Source organism: Maniola hyperantus, chromosome 4 (genome assembly GCF_902806685.2).
Source record: "Maniola hyperantus chromosome 4, iAphHyp1.2, whole genome shotgun sequence".
Classification (NCBI taxonomy): Eukaryota; Metazoa; Arthropoda; class Insecta; order Lepidoptera; family Nymphalidae; genus Maniola; species Maniola hyperantus.
The window spans coordinates 6,788,644-6,809,128 of NC_048539.1; the positions used below are offsets into that span (position 1 = coordinate 6,788,644).

Here is a 20,485-nt window from a genome sequence, read left to right on the forward strand (position 1 = left end):
GTTGCTTATATTTGCTTTTTTTGATTAAAACCAAAATGAAGTCGAATCAAGATCAAGTGATTATACATATACTCTTTGTCAAAATCGAATCGACATGTCTAGAATTGTCATAATCCATATCACTATTTTGACGGGACTTTCACAGACAAGTAGAGGATTAACCAAGGAGTAGCAAAGGCTACTTTTTTAACGGACTTTCAAAAAAAGAGGGGTTGTGTTTTTCTACCTATGTACACCGACATCTCCGAGATTACTGAATCGATTTGCGTAGTTTCTTTTTTAATCGATAGAGAAACTTTGCAAAATTGTTCCTTAGAAAAATTGAATTCCAACTCCTCAATCCTGATGCTGCAGGGGACCATCACCTAAACTTATGGAATTTAGAAACTGTCAGCTATAAATTGATATTGGAGGTACCTACCAAGTGAAGACCTTCGTTGAACTCGAGGACCCAGTTCCTCATCCCTGATGCTGTAAGGAATCGAATTTTTAAATCGTGGTGATGCCCCGGGATTTTTAAAGAATCATGCGTTTAAATGTTTTTAAGAAATTTGGTACTGAGAGATATCTTGCATCCCGGGGACGGGCTACCACGGATAGGCTAGGTACCTTTTGTCCTGGAAAATCAAAAGTTCTTCCAGTTCCAATAGCGGGCTTTCAGGTCGCAGTCGATCTATGTCACAGCTACATTTTAGCATTATGCAACATAAAGGCAAACAAACAAAACACATGATAACAATATTTTATTTATTTGTACAAATTTACAAGTCCCTTAATTCATAAAATATTTCAACTTATATTATCTCTATTTATAACTAGGTACACTTAATAACTAATAAGTCCATAATTTGACAAAATATCAATACATTAAATCAATCAGTGTATATTTTACTCACTGGCTCCTGCCCTAAAGGAGCTATCATTTTTTACCAGTATGAAACAACTTATGTTAGGATCTTAACAAAAATCAAGACAAAACCTAATTCATATATTAGAACAAGTCTGCTCTTGTTTGCAAGCTGCTTAGACACTAGAGGGCTTTACAAAAATAAATTATTATTATTTAATGGGCACACAATCCATGTATCGATAAGTTAGCAACATATTACTAGCGAAAAAGTCCATACAACATTTGAAAATTAATATCAACGTCGCTGTAACTTATTGACTGACGGCCGAAATAAATAAGACGGCAGAGTGGCTTTTAGATCCGTCAATTTAGTTTAGAGGTAGTGCACAACCGAATGAGCAGCATTATCAATAGTGTATGCCGTATTCGGGCAGCGCGTGCGCGCAGGGCTCGGCGGGCGCTAGGGCGGCGGCGGCGCGGCGGGCGGCGGCGCGTCGGGCGGCAGCGTGAAGTTGATGAGCAAGTCGCGCACCGCCGGCCACAGGATGCACTCGCCGTGCGACTGGTTGAACTCCGCGAACCTGACAGCGTTCCACCGTATCAATATCGCCGCGTTTATCCTTCTTAGGGTTCTGTACCCGAAGGAATAAGACTCCGCTATCCGTCCGTCCGTCTGTCTGTCTGTCAGCGGGCTTTATCTTGTGAACCGTAATAGGTAGAGAGTTGTTTTCACATAATGTGTATTTCTATTGCCGCTATAATAAAAAATACTAAAAATTTCAAAATGGTCACCATGAAAAATTTAAGTGGTTCTTGTACGATGGTACGGAACCCTTCATGCGTGTGTCTGACTTGCACTTGACCGATTTTTTGGTTCGGCAATCGAACTATTTTGACGATTAAAAAGCACTTGTATAAGTTCATTTGAATAAAAATATATTCTATTGTATACAAAAAAAGTATTCTATTTTGCTATTTCCTTCATATTGAATTTTGTGCTCTCTATCTATACAAAATTGGGCTTATAATATTATAGTTAGGGCTTACCGTTTCAGATGCATATTGACAGCGAGGAGGTGCGGCTGTTGGCCCTCGCGTCTTTCCGCTATTTGCATCGCATTCGACTGCACGTCGTATACTAGAGGGAGAAGTAGCTGCGTCTCGCCTCGTGTTAAACATACCTGTTAAAAGATACTAATATGTAGTATTCACTTACTTTAATGGTGAAGGAAAACTTCGTGCGGAAACCTGCATGTTTGAGAGTTTTCCATGATGTTCTTGAAGGTGTTTGAAGTCTAGCAATCCGCACTTCTGCAGCGTGGTAGACTATGGCCAAATCCTTCTCATTCTGAGAGGAGACCCGGGTTCAGTATTGAGCTGGTCATAGGTTGATCATGATGATATCGAATTATTTGCAACGTTTTCACCACACTATCGGATCCAGTCCTACACAATCTGGCACCTGACTCAAAAATCTCGATAGACTAGACAGCGACCTAACGCCGTAGTTTGACAGCCACAGTCAGTGTGCGTTGGATAGAAGCAGCCGTTACTTTACGGCAGTCCACGATATACAAGGAACCACAAACTTAATTCGCTGAGATCCGCCAAAACAGTCTGTATGGTACAAAGTGCAGTATGCGATATGCACCGCGTGCCATCCCACTACTAAAGAAGCTAGAAAAGCACACATCTTCTAGAACACACTCGTAGTACGTTTCATTTCGACTACGGAGCATCCTCAGGAGCTGTAGAGTCCACAATGCAAGAGCCTACTTTGCAATTGTGAAGTGACCTTTGCTAATGTGCACTATGGAAACGTATGTTAATTTAATAATAGTTTTTTTGTCATAGTAACCTGTGGGATTTACTTAAAATAAAATGTGGGTATTCTCACAAAGAAGAGTATCTTGTGCTTGGCGAGCAGCACGGCGGGCTGGCCGGCGGGCACGATCTGCGAGCCGGCGGGCGGGATGCGCAGCAGCCAGTGCAGCGTCCACAGAGCGGGCGCCACGGGCGCCAGGTCGGCGCGCATGAGCGCCACCAGCGACGGCAGCGCGGCGCCCGGCGCGCCCCACGCGCGCGCCCACCCCTGCAGCGCCGTCGCGCGGAACGGCGAGATCGCCACGCGCTGCTCGAAGAACTTCTCCATCACCTGCACGACAACCGTGTAACAATATCACTCAGAGGTCGTACCTCTAGCGAGTTTGTTGTGGGCTCATCTGGGTTCAACCATCGTAGCTTTAGTTTTAAGTTTATGTGCTTTACGTGGCACAGAGGAAATGTAAAGGCTAAAGTCGGTCACCCATCCTTCAACGTTGCTTAAACAGTGCAATCGACTGATATGCACACTACTGCGACTGTCGCAACTAGGTCGCATACACCTTCTACAGCGAAGAACAACATAATATACTTACTTCAATAAAGATACGGGTTAAAATAATATGTTACAGCTTGAATTAAGATGTTTGCCGGTCACTATATTAACACTGTGTTTAAACTATACCTAGTACAACCAGGCCGGGCTCACTTGATCACGTGACACGTGGCCTGAGATGCGAGACCCCGATCCCCTACAATTTCATAAGAGAGAGAGATGTAAACCACAAAGTGCTATGCAAGCTGAACTGCACTTTATTATGTCGAGCCGAGAGTTGCTATTTATTTAAACCTCTTTGTGTTGTGAGCCTTCTGTATCAGTAATTAGGTATTATTAAGGTGGTGTTCTTGGGTACAACTCGGAACGTACCTGCAAGTCGTCGGCGGACCAGTTGTCCTTGGCGTCGGCGAGCGGCGTGAGCTGCAGGTGCAGCGACTGCATGTGCTGCGGATGCAGCGTGACGCGCGCCGCCAGCCCCGCGCCCTCGCAGCGGAACGTCAGCGACGTTGCGTCCGCGTTCATCATGCTCAACTACGTACAAGATAGTTGTCTATCATGTTTGTTCTTTACTTTATAATACGCCAATGAGTAAGGTAAATAAAACTTAGTAACAAACAGATTTTCAAAATAAACTCTTAGGTGTCACTAATTTGAAATCTAAGTCGTGCTTAGTAAATCTATTACATATTTGTATACCTGCAAGCAGTCATATTCCCTAACCCGTGGGAATTCCTAATAATTCGGCCTTATCCTTTTTCTACATTATTACAGAAACCTCAGCAAAATCTCTGCTTCCTAGATAGAATGGTTTTGGCTGGACGTTGATGAGTCAGTCAGTCAGTTAGTCAGGATAGTTTTTTTGTGTATATTTAAATGAGTACTATATACAGTACGCGACAGGTCGTGATCAATCAATCAACCAGGCAATCTGGGTGTGAGATGGGGGAACGCCCCGCATACCCGCACGTCACCCGTGCTGGGTTAGCGCAGGGGCTGTGCGGGTGTGCGGGGCGTTCCCTCCCCGACTACCGTCTCGATCTGTCGCGGGCTATAGGTAAGACAGTTTATATAGTGGTATACGGACCGACTCCTCCTGGTGCACGAAGCGCTGCAGCGCGCGCTTCATGTAGACGCAGGCGAGGAAGCGCTGCAGCGGCGCGAGCGGCGGGCCGGGCGGCGCGCCGGGCGGCGGATCGGCAGGCGAACACAGCGCCTCCAGCTTGCCCACGGCCAGTGGCGTGCCCAGCGCGCCGCCCCAGCCGCGCGCGCCCGCGCCGCGCACGCCGCCCGCCGCCGACGACGAGCTCACTTGTGGCCCTGCAACATTAACATCAATAATGGAAAAAAAACAATTATAATTTTTTTTACCGAACAGATAAACAGACAGACAAGAAAGAGAAATAAAACGTTTTAGAATATACCTATAGGTACTTGTACTCAAACTTTAGTCAGCCAAAAACCGTGACTATTTTGTTAGTATATCCTCTAAGTTATTATAATATATAATTTCTATTTAGAGATAAGCATTTCCAATGTAACTTAATTTATGACTACTATGCAACTACAATTTTGGTACATGAAAAATAAAAATAAATAAGTTTTCAGTGTTAGGTATGTGTGTTTTAAGCAATAAAATTAAAACATCACTTGCTTTAATGGTGAAGGAAAACATAGTGAGGAAACCTGCATACCCGAGAGTTCTTCACATTATTTTCAAAGGTTGAAGTTTGCCAATCCGCACTTGGTCAGCTGGTAGACTATGGCCAAACCTTTCTTATTCTGAGAGGTGCTCAGTAGTGACTCGACGATCATGATGATGATGATGATGACGAAGATTATATTCATTAAACGTCTTTGTGGAGTGAGTATTATGTACAATGGAGTATACTGTGATAAAAGTCACCCTTGTGCTCGACGTGGTGGCGCGGCGAGGGGTGGTGGCCGGGCGAGGGCCGCGGCAACGACGGCGACGCGGGCCACGCGGTGAAGGGCGAGGTGGGCGGCGGGTGCGGCGACGCGACGGGTGCCAGCGGCGACGGCGCCATGGGCGAGGCGGGCGACGCGGACACGCCTGCGCCGCCACCCGCCGCGCCTCCCGCAGCACCGCCCGCACCCGTGCCGCCCGGCGGAGACGTCAGGTTAAACGATCCGCCGCCCATCTACGTTGTACATTTTGAAATAGAAATGCGTTCGTATCGTCAAGTGGATGTTGTTAGAAACAATATCTTTTTCTTATCTGTGACTGATTTGTAGCTGTCACACGCCTTTTAATAAAAATGTAGTCATTTTTGGAATGAGCATTTCTCATTGATGTCATCAATAAATAATACAACTTTCAATCTTCTTAAATATATAAAAGGAAAACGTGACTGACTGACTGACTGATCTATCAACGCACAGCCAAACTACTGGACGGATCGGGCTGAAATTTGGCATGCAGATAGCTATTATGACATAGGAATCCGCTAAGAAAGGATTTTTGAAAATTCAACCCCTAAAGGGGTGAAATATGGGTTTGAAATTTGTGTATTCCGCGCGGATGAAGTGCTTGTGAATGCCCGAAAGGTCCGAGCGCATCTTGAGTTTTGTCAAAATGTTCAATTTAGCATAGCAATTTTACGAAAATTTTATTTTTCCTTTGGCTTTATTGCATTTTCTCCTTTCTTATTGGATGTTAAATGAATTAGTATATCGTCCATGAAATTTACTCCTATCATGTCAAAAGTACGATTCACCTTTAAAACAAGGACTAAAATCGTACTTTTGACATAAAATTTGAGGCAAAAAGTTAAAATGGCGCGTGAGGAGTTAAATATTACTCATTATACCTAATAATTGAGGTGATTTGATAATAATTGAATCAATAAATTAAATTGGCAGTCAGTTGGAACTGTCGACAGAATTAAAACTTAAACATCACCGTATCTGAAATAATGTTTTCTTCTATATTTATGTTTAAATTGTTCTCATGTAAGTGAACTTTTGTTCTTTTTTGAGAAAATAAAGTCTTTAAACCTAACCTAAACATGCTTGATACCACAAAAATTGGCCAAGTGCGAAACAGACTCGCGCACTGAGGGTTCCGTAGTACAATCGTATTTTATCGACATTTTGCACGATAAATCAAAAACTACTTACTAGATCTCGTTCAAACCAATTTTCGGCGGAAGTTTACATACATCATATTTTTTTTTTGAGTTTTATCATTTTCTTATTTTAGAAGTTACGGGGGCAGGGGGCCACACACACAATTTACCACTTTGAGTTTCAGTTCTAAGTATGGGGAACCCCAAAATTTGTTTTTTTTTATTTTTGTGTAAAAATCTTAATGCAGTTCACAGAATATATCTACTTACCAAGTTTCAACAGTATAGCTCTTATAGTTTCGGAAAAAAGTGGCTGTGACATACGTACGGACAGACAGACAGACAATCTGCTGATGACGAATCTATAAGTTTTCCGTTTTTTGCCATTCGGCTACGGAACCCTAAAAACCTATTTAAGGTTGTGTTAATGAACCAATTTTAAAAGCTAAGAAAATTACCATGTCAATGATGCGCCCATCCCAAAATCGCCCAACGCGCCTAAATAATTTAGCACTTCAATAAATAAATATTTTACCTGATGCGCCGGAGAGGCCGGATGCGGTGTGACGGGCGCCGAGTGAGGCGTGTGCGGTTGAGGTGGAGTGAGGGGCGCGGGAAAGCGAAGACCTATGAAGAAATATGACATTTTGTTTAAATGTGTTCTGTTTGACTAAATTGCTCGTTCCATCTCGCTCTGAAAAACAATTGAACTGAAAATTAGTATAGTCTCTATTCGAGTCTCGCTCGCAGACTGTTGCTTAGTAAGGTAAAAAGCCGACTAGTTTAGACTTACTCTTCACAAGTTGATGCCCGCGACTTAGGAGTTAGGCCGCGGTGATTATAGTTTTTTTTTTCATGTGGGAACTTTTGAATTTCCGGTATAAAAAGTAGGCTATGCCCGTCGCCAGGTTGGAAGCTAGCTATCTCTATACCAAATAGATAACGCCCGCGTCTTCGTTTACGTAGAGTTTTTTAAGAATTCGGGACAAGTGTAGCCTATGTTCTTGCCTGGGTTGCAAGCTATCACTGTACCAAACGTCCAAAATTTTAGACATATGGGCCGTCAAAAGCTAGCAGACAGACAGACACATAATATTAGTATGGAGTACGGGGATTTTAATAACGTATTGCGTTATTACATTACATATTTCAATCTAATCAATTTGGGGGTCTGACTGATCTTTACGGTAAAATATACCCTTCTCATTGCAAGAGGAGATCCGTCCTCAGTAGTGAACCAGCTTGGATTGATCATGAACTGCGTGAACTTTAGCTTTCAGAATGTTAAAATGAACGTTTAATATGCCGACGCAATTTACCTGGTGGCATCGGCGACATCGGTGAGGGTGGATTGTCATCTTCTGCTAGCAGTCTCGCACTGATATTATCATCAACGTATCTCGACAGGAATGTCTATATGAAAACAAACACATAATTGAACAAATCTGTGTATCTTAAGACAATATTTTTATTGATTTAAAATACTTGCTTTAAGTCCTTGTGCTGGGGCAAATTCATCGACAACAGTGCTTCGGTCGAACTTAGAGTAGGATCCATCGCGTATCGTGACCATGTTGCCACCTCGAATGCCAACTTCTATTGAATAAGCACCAGCGTATATTATGCGGATCTGTGTAATAAAATAAATGCAATTAAATAAATAAATAAGAATAATAATAAATCTTCCCTTCGTGTGCGAGTCCGACTCACAGTAGGCCGGGGTTTATCTAGTGCTTTGGTCTACGAAGTGTGGTGTTCTATGTAATTTTTTCATTAATTCTATATGTTTGTGACTTTGTTTGCCTACATTGTTCCTGAGTGACATAGGCATAAATATATTTTAGTTTCAAAAATATTAGATATCCATATGAAAATTGTAATAATGTGAATTACCTAAGCGCCCGTTCCCACTTGTCGTTTGTCGTTTATCGCTTGATGTTCCAGTGGCAGTACAGCCACAATCACAAAAAATGTTCTGTCACTGGAACATACAATAAATCTGGGCCCAACAAACGACAAGTGGGAAGGGGGTAAGTCGGAAAAAATTTGTTTCATCTGACAGCTTCCGTGGCGTGCGCTACGTAAATAGTTGCATAGTTACACGAAAACAATGTGGAATACTTTCTTTCAAGCTATTCGTGCGAATCCGGAGCGGGTCGCTAGTAAATAAATAAAATGAAAAGAATAAATAAAAACTTTAAAATAATGAGTACTTTTCTCCATGAGTGGGCGAGCAGCGTGAAGGTGGGCGTGGGCATGAGCGTGCGCACGTGGTGCAAGCCCAACTGCGGCAGCGTGGGCAGGCGGCTCAGCGCCAGCAGCGGCGCGTACGTCTCGCGCAGCACCACGCCCAGCGACATCAGGTCCTTATTCCTGAAACACGCAAAACGCGTTTATAGGCTCTTCGAAGCAAAGAGTTAGACCTAAGCACTAATTAAACTATTAGTCCACAGTTTAAGAGCACAAAAAAACAATTTTTAAAAATCCCGTGGAAGCTCTTTGATTTTCCGGGATAAAGGGTAGCCTATGTCACTCTCCAGGTCTTTAACTATACCCAAGCAAAAACCACGTCTATCCGTTGCTTCGTTGTGACGTGATTGAAGGACAAACAAACACACTTCCACATTTATAATATCACTATCCGTCACATAGACGGATAGTGATATTAATATAGATTTCTAATTTCTGTTTAGTAATATAGATTTTACCAGTTGAGATAGTGGTCCAGATGGTGGTGCAAGAGATGGTGGGCGTTGGCTGCGGGTTGATGCGCGGGAGTGGCCACGGTGTACCGCTGGGTGCTCGCGTTCCACTGCAGCACGGCCGTGGCGCGCGCGGCCGCGCCCCACCCCAGCACCAGCGAGCGATACGTGTACGAGCGTATGCACACGCCCTGCCAAAGCGACTCGCGTTCTGATAGTAAAAAGAAACGTTACAAGTATTGACAATACAATATCGGTGCTGTAAGAACAATTTTCTACTATACATAGGTAATGTGGAAAAATAAATTCATTCATCCAGAAATTTAAAGTCACTCAGCGGGCTATGGAGTGGAAGGCTAGGCTTTTCTCTGAGGGACAGAATCCGCAATGGATATACGCCTGAGAACCAGAGTAACCGACATAGCACAGAGAATTAGAAGTGACTATGGGCAGGCCATGTTAGCTTACATCCAAGCTATTTTTCATCTCGGGAAATCCAAAAGTTTCCACGGGATTTCTAAAAAACCGAAAACCATGAGGGACGAACTCGCACACATCTAGAATTATATTTCAGAACAAATAACAGACTTTGAGCCTTAATCTTTACCTTGACTGGGTCGGAGCATAAAGTCGTATAAAAGCGTGTGCAAATGTACGATGGCTGCCCAATCTGCTAAGAATGCGTCCGCAGTGCGTCCCGCGTCCGTACCCAGTTCGTATTGCAGGTACACGCAGCGCCGCTCTCCTGATGTCAAAAATAATGTTCGACACTGAAGTTATATGGATACATCAATCATGAAAATAGTAAACGTAATCGTTTGTTCGTTCGTGCATTTGGCATTTCAAGAAAAAGCTCTGAATGTCAGTGCCCAGTGCCATTATACACTGTTCTGTGCGAGAAATTAAAAGTTGTCCGACGAACCAATCGTGCTGCAGCATACAAACTACGTCATGACATTTCGTTTCGTACGTCTGATCATTATATCCAAATATCCTTCAATGCCAAAAATGGTATGGTTCAAAATAGATGTTTTTCGTGACGCCAACTGCAAATGGCTTTAAATATTTTGAATGATACCACTTGGGTACCCCATTGCTATTCATACCTTGTTCTTTAGGATTTGGTGTAGAAACAGGAGAGCCGTGGAAGACAATTTCGGCAGTCCACACCCTCGCTTGGTTTTTGGTGGTGAGCCGCACAGTGGCCGCGAGTAGACGTGTGCGCAGGGCGGCGGCCGCGGCCTCACTGGCGCCCTCGGGCCGTGGCAGAGCTACGATTCGCATGCCTAGCGCCGACCCTGACCATTCTGCTTGTACCCCGCCGTGCGTCACACCGCGTGCTGCCAGCTGATGATACAAAAATTGTAGACTAAACTAAGTGAATGCTGCACGTTTGCGCCGGTAGGTACTATAAACACTTTACCCCGCCTCAGAACGAATACGCGGGACGAGGAGGTGTATGCTCTGCTCTCGCTAGTGTGACGGCACAATTTCAGTTACCTATATCAGAAGCAGTTATACTCAAAAATTTGTATAAGAACTGCCCCTTTACGAGGTACCAGCCAGGTAACCACTCCGTGTGCCTGAGTGTTGTAGGTACCTTATAAGCCTGAGCAGATGGCGCAGTAGACACGACACGCCCATGGGGCTTAACTCCAGGACCTTTACCTCGACTAGATTCAATTTTTAGCACAGGCTTTGTTTGCTTTAGCTCATCTCGGGCTATATCCGTCTCTTCGCACCGATATTGCCAGTGATTATCAGATTCTCGATGATGCTCGAGCGTGTTTCCTATAGCAAAGTGACCGAATAAACCAAAAATATAACGTTTGACAGCATCTTACCTCTTGCGCGAGGTTTACAAAGGGCACTCGCTCGTCGGCCGCTGCAACCACGTGCGCCAGTTCGGGCAGGAAGTACGCAGGCTGGCGCACTCGCACCGCGCGACTGTTCGCAGCCGATAGCTTGCGCTTGCCCGGCTGCATGCCTGCCAACATTGCATAAGGGTGACACAGAGTCGAAGCGACAATCTAAAATTCTAAATAGGATATTAACCTTTGTCTCCATAAGGTATCGCGCGAACAGGAAAAGACGTATGGGGTGACAGAAAAAGTCCCGCGAATTCTATAGAATGCGTTTTTTTGTCGGTCTTGAATGAAAATTCGCATTTAAATGAAAGCAGTCTTAGGTACATGAAAAATATGTGCCAGGTATAATGAACCCCGCTGAAGGTCGGAAACTACGGTAAAACGGGGCATAAAACCTCGCACCGGACCAGAGCTGATTTAAGAGTATAAGTTCAAGTGTAGGTACAGATGTTTTATTCCACGACGATCCTTTAAATTTTTTATTTTTTTTATTTTTAATAGATATATCGAGCAAACGAGCAGGCGGGTCACCTGATGTTAAGTGATTACCGCCGCCCATGAACATTTGCAGCACCAGAGGAGCCGCCGATGCGTTGCCGGCCTTTTAGGAATTTGTTGGTCCGATTAAATAATATGTAAATAAAAATATTTTTTACTCAAATAAACTTTTACAAGTACTTTTGGATCGTCAAATGCATCTACCACTGGTTCGGAATGCGTTTCCTACCGAACTATGTTTGGATTTGGCTGCGTTTGCCTGAGTGCACACGTACATATTGTTATACTAGCTGACCCGCCCCGGCTTCGCTCGGGTGGAGTATCTCGGACTGGGAGTGTCATCGTGAAGCCGTTGCTTGATACCTAAAATATCAATTCACTATCAGAAATTCTAAAATCCCCACGATTTAGGACTTTAGTACTTTGCAGCATCAGGATTGAGGAGTTAGGATCCGAAGTTCAATGATGTAGCCTATGCTTGGTACCTAAATTCATTTTGCATCATCCGCAGTTACTGAAACATTATAGTTTAGGAGTGCTGTACCCTACATCATCAGGGTTGAGGAGTTGGGACTTGAAGTCTGAGAATAAAGTCGTTGTTTGGTACCTACAATATGAATTCACTATGAACACTTCCTGAATCTTGATAACTCAGGCGGGCAGTAACCCTGCAGCATCAGGATTAAGGAGTTGAATCCAGAATTTTTTATGTGATTACCACGAAAACTTTTTTTGTTGATTAAAAAAAATAATTGCAAATCGGTCCAGAAACCTCGAAAAAATCGATGTAGAAAAAAGAACCACCTCCTTCTTGACAGTCGGTTAAAAACCGATGACCTTGAAATATTTACGGAACAATCTTTAAAATATGCCCTTTCTAACAAAAAAAGAATGAATGAAATCGGACTACGCGTTAATGAATTACAACTCAGTATACATTTTAACTTTCATCCCCTCTCCTACGGGAACCATGCTGAATTTCGGGATAAAAAGTATCCTATATTCTTCCTCATAGTATGACCTCAAATCGTACCAAGTTTCATTGGAATCCATTCAGTAGTTTCAACGTGATGCGCGGCCGTGATACAGACAGACAGACAGACAGACAGATAGACAGACAGACAGACAGACAAAAATGAAAAAAATTACAGTTTTGGGTTCAGTATCGATTATAGAGTGCCCTCGAAAAAAAAATTTCAAAATATCTTCAATGTACAGAATTTGACCTGTTACAGTTTTATTATAAGTAAGTATTGATGATATTGATGATAGTGCGTGACGCTCAGGACGCGACGTTGCGATTTACGTTATGCATACAAATGCGTTAACAGTTAACACTTCTTTCTTCACTGTTGTGCGTGCATTACATTACACTCACTACTACAACCAAAGCTGAGCGGCCTTCATGAAATAGAATAACTAAAGTAGTAGACGACACTCACCAGGTGTATCAAGCGGTGTGAAAGGTCCATGTGTGAGAGTGAATGTGTCGAGTTCAACAAGTGAGTGCAACTTGAGAAAAGCACGGGCGGTCGAAGACGCTGCGTTATTCGACGAAGATGCCTAGAAAAATATCATATAAGGTACATTGTTCGTTCCGCGTGGATGAAGACACTTGGTTAGGGTTTCTAAGGATCACATAGCAATTTTCAAAATACTTTCTTAGTTCTAGTTTATAAAAGGCATTTGCCGAATTTTATGCTTCTTATCAATCAGTCGTCGTTATTAATATTATAAATACGAAAGTGTCTGTGTGCTAGCTATTTCACGGCCCAACCGTTCAACCAATTTTGACCAAATTTGATACGGAGATAGCTTGCATCTCGGGGAAGAATATATATCTTTGGTTTCGGAAAATCAAACAGTTCCCAAGGGATTTTAAAAGAGCATCCGTTTGACTGATTTTGACGATATTTGGTAGGTACTAAGATAGCTACATAGGCTAATTTCTATCCTGGAAAATTTAGTATAATATTAGTGTGGAGTGAACGGACAAAAGAAAAGGAGATATAATATCCTCTTTCTTCAACGAGTTTCTACAGTTAAAATGTTTTCAATTTTACTTTTTAATTTTTTTTTATAAAATTTAATCATTGCTTATTAGAATAAAACTGTTACAATCTGGTCCGTTCTAAATTAAATTGTAGTGCAAGTAGTACATACCTCGTCTTCACACTCGTCCGGCGTGCAGCGGCGCGCGCCTGCGAGGTGGAAGGCGAGCGCCACGCTGCACGCGCTGCCGCTGTTGTTGCTCGAGCTGGTGGTGGCCGTCCCTCCCGCTGCCACCTCTTTCATTTCCACCACCTGTGCAGAGCAAACACTTGAGCATGGCGAACGAGTGCCTACGCTTTAGCGCATAACGCGCTTACATGGCCTATTTTACAAGCAATTGTTGCTCGGCTACACATATGGAACAATCTGGAGCAATTGCTCCTGATGGATCCATGTTTCCTAAAACGTGACCTGAAAATTGTTATGCAAAATAATTATTTTGCATTATTTTGAATAACATAGCTGGTTTATTTTCAGGTATTGCTGGCCGCTGGGTAAATTGCTTCACGTGGTCGACGTCATAATTGACTAAATTGCTTGGAATTGAGGAATTTCAATTGCCCGTGTAAGCATACCCTAAGAGCTCGAATCCGAGATTGTCGTAGAAATCACAACCTCGAAGTGAAATTCTAGGAAAGGCGCGGCAAATTTAAAAATTTTAGAACATGCATCCCCATATATCTAAGAATAAACATATTTGATACTTTACTTAAATATTTCGAGATTTTGTTAACACATGAATCGCGAGACGCGATACATAGCTTCTATTGAGCCAAAACTTGATACTCACTAGTATGTGATCCGTGTGTCGATGTAGCGTGACGTAAAGGCGGTCGGGAGCTAGTTTGTTCAGTGGATGGTCCGGTCCGTGAAGGAACGGCAGATGTTCACAGATACTTGCCGGTAAGTGTTGTAGAGTCTTTTCACAACGGCGCGCCACTAGCCAGAACCTTAGAAAAAAATATTAAACTTTACAATTGGCAGAGGAGGAGGTATATTATTCCAAGGTGTGCTGAGTAAGCGTACGTAGTGTAGAGTAAAGCGTTTCTAAAAACGATCTTGAGAACGAAAAACTTTAGAACTCGTGAGCTAAAGGAGCAACTACACTAGCTTAAATAGTAACTAAAGAAGCTATCTTCTCCAGTAATTTCTCTATTATTTATTAACCCAAACTATCGTCGGCAGGATTGTCGTAGGAGCAATAGCCTTTGGAGCCGGAAAGTTCTCGAGTAGAAGTCGCTTACAAGTATTGCTGGGCGCCTTCATCCAGGTGGACCAACAATATAAAGAAAAAAAGGTGTCGGAGATAGCTGGATGAGGAAAGCTGATAACTCGATGAAAATGCACTCATCATACGATAGGTACGATACGATACGAGGTAGGATACGATAGGTATATCAGCAGTGGCAATCTGCAGGCTGAAATCATGCTGATGATGCACATACCTGAGATCCACCCATCCAGTCATCTAAGTTAACACATCATACACTCTAAAGAAGCTACTCTACTTCCAATCAGGAAGATGCTGTACCTGGCAGCCATAAATACTGGCGAGGCAATATAAAATTGGTAGCGATCACATACAATGGATCGGAAACGATCGACGTGATAGTTGATACTGGGACTCAATGACCTGCACAGTACCAAATGAAAGACGAATACCTGAGATGGGAAGTGTCGCACAAGCATGCAATCAGCAGTGGAAATGATGAGGTACACACCTGAGATGCGTCAACAGCTGGCGCACGAGCGTGCGGTTAGCGGTGGTGAGCGCGGCGGCGAGCTCGGGCATGCGCGGCGTGTGCGGGTAGGCGGGCACGCGCGCGCGCAGGCGGCCGCCGTGCGCGCCCACCGACACCAGCAGCTGCTCCGCGCGCAAGCACGGCCACACCACCGAGCACGCCAGCACGCACGGCCAGCCGCCCACGCTGCACTCCACCTTACCACACAATATTCATCAATTTACGACTAAGTGCAGGAGTTACGATAGATAAATTGTAGATCACTTGGTAGAAACCAGTGCAGCGATATAAATACTCCACTAAATGACAGAAAAATGTTTCAACGCACGACCGCACTTCTGTCGATCGTAATTTGCTTTAGATGAAGTCTGTTTGTAAAAATTAAACTTGCACGATAATTCTAAAGTAAGAGTGCGAACACGGATCGCAGGTAAAAACGATTCCAACGTTTTGGTGCAGGCGCTGTCTAGTCCACACGTACATAGTTTGAGCCAGTAAGCGCTCCATGGAGGCGTCAGCGCGGTCGCCACGCGCTTCGCGAGCGCCGGCACGTGCCACACGCACAGAGACTCTACAAGCCGATGAACGATCAAATAATACTGAAGGTTGTAAGCAACCCATTTTCCTGTCAAATTATTTTCGTGTACTCACCCCTAAGTCGTTAAGCAAAACCTTGAGGTCGTTAAGGCGCTGTCTAGACCGCACGTGTACCGTGTGAGCTAATAGGCGCTCCATGGAAGGCGCGTGCGGCGTGAGCGCGGCCGCCACGCGCTCGCCTCCCGCGAGCGCCGGCACGTGCCACACGCACAGAGACTCGCCCTCTGCTCCGATGATCAGACGATACCCGAGCTCGCAACCCAGCTCCCTACCAACCAAATAATGAAAACAATAGTAGATTGTACAAGAAGGGCATAAAAGAAGCCATTTTATCCGAGACGTTTCTCTACTAGATAGGCAGATATTTAAGTCGAGGATAAAATGAATTTTATGACCGAGTTATACATTCTGCTTTTCACTTCGATTGCGAGGAAATGAAACTGTGATACGCGACCGCGACCTGTGGGTGAGCTTATTTATCATACTTCACCTCTTTTGGTCATTTTGAATGAATCACCCATTGCGCAAGGGCCGCAAGGTACCAAGTCAAAAGCCTTTCAACAAGACGTCAAATGTGAAGACCGATATCACCCACTGCGCAAGTTCAAGGTCGGAGACCTTTTGACGTGACACTAACTGTAGCTACCAGGAAAGCATAGTAGCACAAGGGGCTCACAGTTGAGATAACCCACAGTTACTATAGAAATTGCCATACAACACTTTTAGCATAAAAGGAGTTTTAGTCCACTTACAACCAGCATAAAGAATAACTTTACGAGCATGAGAACTGAAATGATATATATTTTAACAACCATGTGACACATTAAATACCAGACAACTAACTAACAAACTAGCATAAAAACATACATAAACATAGCATAGTATAGGGTGCTGACAAAACTAAAATAAAACTCGTTTGTTTTACTGACTGATACACTGGAAACAGTGCCATCAAAAGTTTTGTAGTAGGACAGGTTTGTATGCAGTGTAATATGGCACTAACTGGATGTATGCAACATTTGGTCTGGCGGCGAGTGATACTACATCTTCTGCATTGTACTCAAGCTGAAATCGACTACCTACTTATATAGCTCAAGTTTAATTTTAGTTTCGTAAATAAGTAATCTCTAATGAAAACATACAATGGAAGTAAAAATATATCCATGCAGACAAGTATTTTGGCGCTGTCAATTAAGTGTAGGAATAATGTAAAACTAAATTAGCAGTTTTGAAAAAAAAATGAGTTTATAAATAGGTCTGATATTCACCTCCAATATGAAACTTGTAGCTTCTGTCCAGGAATGTATCTATCGACTTGAAGATGGCGGGCCAGGCGATCGCGACAGAGACGTAGAGTCTGCGTATAGAGCAGTTCTAAGGAGAGTGAGCGGCAGAAATAACGAAGAGCCGTTAGCGCGCCACTCAGACCAGCAGCAGCCAACCTAGCTTGAGCTACGCCGCGCAGCCAGTTTAGCTGTGACGTATGCACCAATGGCTTACCCTCTGAAAAAAACACTTAATATTCAGCTTCCTAAATAACACATCTTTTTCCAGTACTTTTGTAACATCTTAAAGCTGTCTTTCTATAAGGATGATTTGTCTTGAAGGATGTGGTAAAACACTTCCATAAAGGAATCAGTATCAAGCTAACACACACCTTTTTAGTGAGCATACAATGGGAAATACCTTAAATTGTCTTTTCACAAGGAATGTGTCCTCACACAACACATCAATATTTCCCGACTGCTTAGTTTTCAAATGCTTATCTCATCTTAGCATAGGTGAAAAAAAATTTCAAGAAACTATTAAAATGAAGCCATCCTATAGGTTTGAAATTTGGCACAGATATAGCTTGATTTATATTGTTGAAACTGCATAAACATGTTAAGTACCAAATTCTGATAAAGCAGAAAAATAAAATGTAGTGGTGTATTTCTTTATTTTAACTTACCTCCAGTTTCACTATCTTGAATTAGGATAGCTATATCTAATAACCTCCAAGGCACATTTGGTGCATCACCCATGACTGTCAAAGATACACTGAACTCTTGACCAACAGTGAATGTTGCCCGTCCATTTTCCACCTATAGAAAAATGGTTTAAATTACTGTTTGATTACAACTTAAATCTTGTTTATTTAACATTTTAGAGGCTCAAGTATAAACCAAATCCTTTATTGGAGTTTACATTGTCAAAATTAATTATCATTACAGTTCACTTAAAAGAGCTATCTAAATTATTAACTACAATTATTAACTATTAAACTACTAGTTATATCATGATCCCTCGTAGCTTTATTTTTAAGTTTGTGTAATAATTATCACAACAAAAAGAGTAATTTATTACCTATTTTGAATAAATTATTTGAAGTTTGATCTGCTCCAGTGGAGATTATGTTATCACTCTAGTTACTAGTAGTCTAGTAGATTCATGATAATCGTGATACCTTTGCCACTGAGGTATGTTTTGTATGGAGCAAGAAAATGTGCAGCATTTGAGCCTTGCAAATTAATTTATATGAAATCCCAAAAGTTACTACTCCTACTGCACTGTTAAAGCTTAATGTTTTAGGGGAAAAATGTACTAAATATTGAAGACTAATAAGCACTAGTCTTACAGATTTCAAGAATTACCTACCTTTAAGTTCCTAACATCGGTAGGCAGTGAGGCAGTAGTGAGGCGCTGCCGCACTACATGAGCTAGTGCCCGTAAGGTAGACCGGCGTTCTGCTGGTGTCAGTGGTGGTGGGGGCACAAGCTTCTCACGTATCACAGCTGGCAGGCGACTGTATGTGCCCAGAGTGAGCACCTCTACCGCTGCAGCCATGTGGAATGTAGGCAACCTGGTATCAACATGTTACTGATTACAATTAATGAAACTACCAATTATATTCTTATCAGATCTCATTTATTTGTTGGTCGGTAACTATGCCTATGGTATGTAAGTCAAAATTGTTTTCACAAAAAAAGACCCTTTAGAAGTTTCCCTGTATCTTTATGGTTTTTGAGTTCCTCGTACTGCCCACTTAAAACACTGTATAATACCAAAATTATTTTCTACTAGTGGACGCCCACAACTTTGTACCCATATTATAAATGCGAAAGTGTTTTTTTTTTGTTTTTTTGGCTTGTCCTTCAATCACGTCGCAACGAAGTTACCGATTGACATACTTTTATGCATGGGTATAGTTAAAGACCTGGAGAATGACATAGGCTACTTTTTATCCCGGAAAATCAAAGAGTTCCCACGTGATTTTTAAAAACCTAAATCCACGAGAATGAAGTCGCGGGCATCAGCTAGTAAATAATTATTTTAATAAACTTAGTTTATTTTTGTTGTTTTGAATAAACTTTTAACAAAATTTATTAACCTTAAAAAGAGGATCATATTATGACATTGAACCTAAACGATAACTTCTCTTTATACATTTGAATTACCCAAATTTTTAATTTTTAATAGGCCAAATGCCTTATGACAACATAAATTTGGTTACTCAAGTCTCCACTGTACACATTATACCGGATTTGAGATCAACCAACCTGGCATGAACAAGTGTCTCTCGAGCGACACGAGCTAAGACATCAGCAGTTTCAACAAAAAGCAGGGCCTGTTTGTCTAGGAAAGCCATAATGTGAGCAGATCTGTCCACTTTTGTAGCACTGCTAGCCCATTTGACCAAAGCCAATAATCGTACAAACAACTGTCTTGTCCTGGCACTGAACTTGTAGATCTCAATTTTACGCTCCATATCAGTTTTACGAGGCAGCCTAAAATAAAAACAATAAAATAAACGATAAGATGTAATTATTTTTCTGTGAATATGAAATAAAATAAGAATCATACTTACAATTCTGCCAATACTGTAAGTTCATCATAAGTTCTCTGTACAATGAAATCTATAAGCAAGGCTAGTGAAATAGAACCACCGCGAGCTCCACCACCCTCGGTTCCTTGAGCACACCCTTCCATAATTACCGGCACCATGATTACCAGATGATCAGTGATTTTTATATAAAATCCACTTAGATAAATTAAAAATTCATCACAGATATTTTGTGTACATTGCAAGATTGTTAACTGCTTAAATATTGTTATTGTTTAAATTACATAATATATTGATAGATTAATAAGAAAACACTGAAAAATTTGAAGAATTTCAATTTATTTTTACATCTTTACTCCAGTCCCCACAGAGTACATTATATATACTGGTATAGAGACGACAGCTAATCTTTCGTAGTGGCGCCATCTGTTTCTAATTGCAGTAACTATTGTATGTAAATTATTTTTAATTTTTTCCGGCCTTGGATACTAGTTTTTAAGGTCAACTATATAGCTATACGTATAACAGGTATAACACGTGTGCAGGTTTGATTCATTATTATATTTTATAGGTAGTGACTTCAAAGAAAATACGAATCAAAAATTATAATCCCGCTTAGGTACACGTCGCAATATGGCAGAAATTCAGTCTTATTCTTAGTTCGGCCGCATTATTTATTATTTTATACATTGAAAGAAGTACTTTCAGTACTAAAAGTTGAGGTAATAAAACAAAACCCGTAATTTATTATTTAAAACTAAATTTTCTTTTTTTCTTTACACATGATTTTTGTACTGCTTCTCTATAGGTATTAGGTTATGTTGAATTTAGCATGATTTTAAAAGTGAATATCCCAGCAGTACACTTGAATGGATGGATCACGGATG

At 41.9% G+C, this 20,485-nt stretch overlaps 1 protein-coding gene across 1 annotated transcript; it reads right to left on the reverse strand.

Moving 5' to 3' along the window:
- Positions 1-733: 733 nt before the first annotated feature.
- MED14 (mediator complex subunit 14) lies at positions 734-19,957 on the reverse strand. Its single transcript, XM_034968039.2, has 24 exons — positions 19,623-19,957; positions 19,315-19,542; positions 18,413-18,617; positions 17,727-17,859; positions 17,044-17,278; positions 15,830-16,043; positions 15,158-15,375; positions 14,227-14,386; positions 13,548-13,688; positions 12,827-12,947; positions 10,863-11,005; positions 10,125-10,365; positions 9,626-9,763; positions 9,025-9,229; positions 8,530-8,689; positions 7,806-7,946; positions 7,636-7,729; positions 6,852-6,943; positions 5,134-5,389; positions 4,315-4,547; positions 3,600-3,761; positions 2,748-3,005; positions 1,898-2,031; positions 734-1,431 (listed from the first exon to the last, which is right to left on the reverse strand). Exons 1-24 carry the CDS (start codon positions 19,757-19,759, stop codon positions 1,311-1,313), a joined length of 4,170 nt encoding a protein of 1,389 aa, XP_034823930.1. The 5' UTR covers positions 19,760-19,957; the 3' UTR covers positions 734-1,310.
- Positions 19,958-20,485: the final 528 nt, after the last annotated feature.

Bases quoted from the DNA above. Each gene is read 5' to 3' on its own strand.
- MED14 (XM_034968039.2), bottom strand. From the start codon at position 19,759: ATGGTGCCGGTAATTATGGAAGGGTGTGCTCAAGGAACCGAGGGTGGT. The intron at 10,366-10,862 runs GTAAGATGCTGT...TTGTATCATCAG, and splicing joins TTGTAAACCTCGCGCAAGAG to CTGGCAGCACGCGGTGTGAC. The intron at 3,762-4,314 runs GTCCGTATACCA...TCTTGTACGTAG, and splicing joins TCGTGCACCAGGAGGAGTCG to TTGAGCATGATGAACGCGGA.